The 3,449-nt window shown below is 36.1% G+C and overlaps 1 protein-coding gene across 1 annotated transcript; it reads right to left on the bottom strand.

The window, feature by feature from the left end:
* Positions 698-3,202, bottom strand: LOC109842149 (pentatricopeptide repeat-containing protein At1g28690, mitochondrial-like). Its single transcript, XM_020411056.1, has 3 exons — positions 2,713-3,202; positions 1,234-1,349; positions 698-871 (listed from the first exon to the last, which is right to left on the bottom strand). The coding sequence occupies exons 1-3, from the start codon at positions 3,200-3,202 to the stop codon at positions 698-700; spliced, it is 780 nt and encodes a 259-aa protein (XP_020266645.1).

Raw genomic sequence — 3,449 nt, 5'->3', positions numbered from 1 at the left:
TCCTCACACAAACACCTCGAAAATCTCTCAAGAACTCACAAAGAAAGATTTAGGGTTTGAGGAGGGAGTTGGCTGCTAAACTCACGGTTATTCTATCAGAAATTAGGGTTTAAATGTGTGTTTATATATGTATATCAAGCTAGGTTCGGATATAAATCAAATCCAACCCGAAACCTGAAAAGAAAAACTGGAATCAGCCACGATAGTTGACTACTTGCCAGAGTAGTCGACTACTAAACTGATTAGTCGACTATTTTGAGTTGTAGTCAACTACTAACAGCCCAGAAACATGATTTGTGCATGTTTTTGTACATGTTCGTCATTTATACTCACGTATATACATTTGATTGATCTCACATCAATCCCTAGCATGTTCAAACATTAGAATATGTTATTTATCACCATATAACATACTTATTATCATTTATCACATAATATTCAAAATTATTATGGGGTTTTACTTGAGTATTCAGTCTGTTATTAACAATCAACAAACTGACTAAAGAGTGTTTTGGATAGCACAATTCATCCCATATTGTATTGTGCCATTGAACATTACTGACAACTAGATTTAGGGCATGGTACAAGGTAGATATCTTAAATTTTGCTCCCCTACAACAGAGCCAATCAACTGAATCAGGTTTTCAACTCCACCACAGGAATGCAAAGCTTTGTCTCTTGCTTTTAATAATTGTTTTCACATCCAAGAGTCCCTTGATCTTGCTTTAACATGCCAAACATCCCTTTGCTTCAAATAGGTACCATGAATCCATTTAATCCACATTAATTCCCTGTTTACATGAATATGCCATAAGTTTTTTAAAGCAGCTGCCAGATTCCAGACTAAAGCATAGAAGACTCCAAGTCCACCCTGTTTTTTACCCAGACAAACTTTATCCCAAGAGACTAAGGGAATTTTGGGTGTTTGATCTGTTCTTCCCCACAAAAAATTCCTGCAAATTTCATCCATTTTCTGTGTAACCCTGACTGGTATTATATAATTTAAAGTCCAATAAACCTAAACTCCCAAAATGACACTCTTGATAACCTATAATCTTCCAGCATATGTGAGTTTCTGTGTTTTTGCCATGTCTGTATTTGATTTGATATCTTGCTGATGAGTGAATTACAATCTTCATAAGATAACCTTTTGCATATAAGAGGAACCCACCAGTATCTGATAGGGAAACAACCTTCAGGAAGACATAGTTGAGTTTTGATAGTTTCTTTTACAGATTCATCAACCCCTCCAAAGAAAATTGTAGATTTATCTTTATTTGCTTCAAGCCCAATTATATCTCCAAAATCTGTGACACACTGATATAGCTTCTTCACTGAATATAAGTCTCCTTTAACAAAGAGCAATAAATCATCAGCAAAGATTAAATGTGTGATCTTCATTTTGCCACATTTGGAATGATATTTAAATTGCTTATCATGCTTCAAAAGGTCTAAGCTTCTTGACAAATATTCCATACCCAAAATGAAGAGATATGGGGAGAGAGGATCACCTTGTCTCAAAACCCTTTCCCCCTTAAAATAACCATGTAGTGAACCATTTAGGGAGATGAAATATTTCGGAGTTGATATACACACCATGATCCAATCAGTTATCCTTTTTGGAAAACCAAGCCCCTTGAGCATTTCATGCAAAAACTCCAACTTATGGTATCAAAAGCCTTCTTAATATCAATGTTCAACATAATTCTGGAAGAAATGTTCCTCCTGCTGTAGCTTTTAACAAGCTCGTGGGCTAACAAGGTATTAGTTGTTATTTTCCTACCCTTAATGAAAGCACTTTGAGCCTCATTCACTAAGTAACCCAAAACAGGTTTAACTCTATTTGCTAGGATTTTTGAAATGAACTTGTATAGACTGTTACAACATGATATAGGTCTAAAATCTGAAGGTGTTTTAGGGCAATGTACCTTTGGTATAAGTGTAATTGAGGTTGAGTTTATTGTACCCAAAAGTTTTCTTGATGTGAAAAATTCCTCCAAGGCTTGTGTGACTTCATCTCCCACAATCGACCAAGTTGATTTGAAGAAAAACGCACCATACCCATCAGGACCAGGTGCCTTATTATCTGACATTGAAAAATAACTTCTTTAATCTCTTCTTTGGAAACAGGTCTCTGCAAGAATTTTGCTTGAGTATCACTTAGGCATGGCCCTGATTTAATCACATTCATATCAGGATTTTTAGTATCAGTAGCATTCCCTATTAGATTTTTGTAGTATGATACAAATTCCTTTGCTATTTCATCACCATCAGTTATTCTTTCTCGCTATTAAAAATCTTAAAAGTGCCTTCGTAATCTCCGCATCTAGAGTACATCGTCACTAGTGAGGAACCAACTATCAAATTCAAAATGAACCCGTTTCGAATGACATAACCATGAATAGCTTGGCCTTTCCTGAAACTAGAAAAGAAGCCACAAGCAGGCAATAACAAAAAATAGTAACCTCATTGGATTTAATACCATCTTCAACTTGCATTCTGTAGAACAATGCAAACGACTAAGAGAACTTCTCTAATGAGGAAAACGCCCGAATCATAGAAGACCAAGAAACAACATTTCTAGTAGGCATTCTATCGAACGCTTTCCTTGTATTGTCAATAACCCCAACAGACCCATAATCATTAACAAGCGATTATCAACGGATAAATGATTTCTAATCCCACACTTAACCAATAACGAATGCAACTGACCTGTTAATTTGAGAAAACCCAATTCAGCTGAAGCTCTCAACAAGACCGAAAAAGTGTAACCATCTGGTTCAGCTCCATGTTCAAGCATTTTAGAGAAAATGTCAAAACTTCCACTTGGGTTTCCATTTCTAGTGTACCCACTGATCAATGAAGTCCAGATGAACGTATCCAAGTTCCTCTTTGGAATTCTATCAAACAGTTCTCGAGCATTATCGATTCGGCCACAAACAGAGTAGAGTTTGATGAGTTTTGGAAGCAAGTCTCTGTTTTTTTCAAACCCAGCTTGTTTAATTTGGGAGTGAAGCTCTTTTCCTTGTGTGAGAGAGCGAGAGTCGATGCAGGATTGGAGAAGAGTGCTGAATTCTGACGAGGAGACGGGCATGAGCTTGGTTTTGGGTAGTTTGAGAGAAATGGGTTTTGGGTTATTTCGAGAGGATATTGAAGAGGAAACCGATACTATAAGTGGGTTGCTTGTTGGAGAGAATGCCATTGTTTCAATTTGTTAGTTTTGAGAAAGTAAAATAGTTACCCGTAGAATGTAGGGTTATTTGCATATAAACCCCTTTCGCCATCGGTACTTTTAGACATACCCTCCAAATCTCAGTAGTGCAAAGTACCCCTTGAATTTTTAATTTTAGCTATTTTAAATATCTACCTACTTACATTTAATATGCACATCTCACACAATAATTTCTCAATATATCACATTGAAATCGAAAATATATACATACACAAAA

The sequence above is a fragment of the Asparagus officinalis genome, chromosome 5 (assembly GCF_001876935.1).
Source record: "Asparagus officinalis chromosome 5, Aspof.V1, whole genome shotgun sequence".
Taxonomy (NCBI): domain Eukaryota; kingdom Viridiplantae; phylum Streptophyta; class Magnoliopsida; order Asparagales; family Asparagaceae; genus Asparagus; species Asparagus officinalis.
Note: the sequence above shows the minus strand (reverse complement) of the source record. Positions and strands in the feature narration are given on the sequence as shown.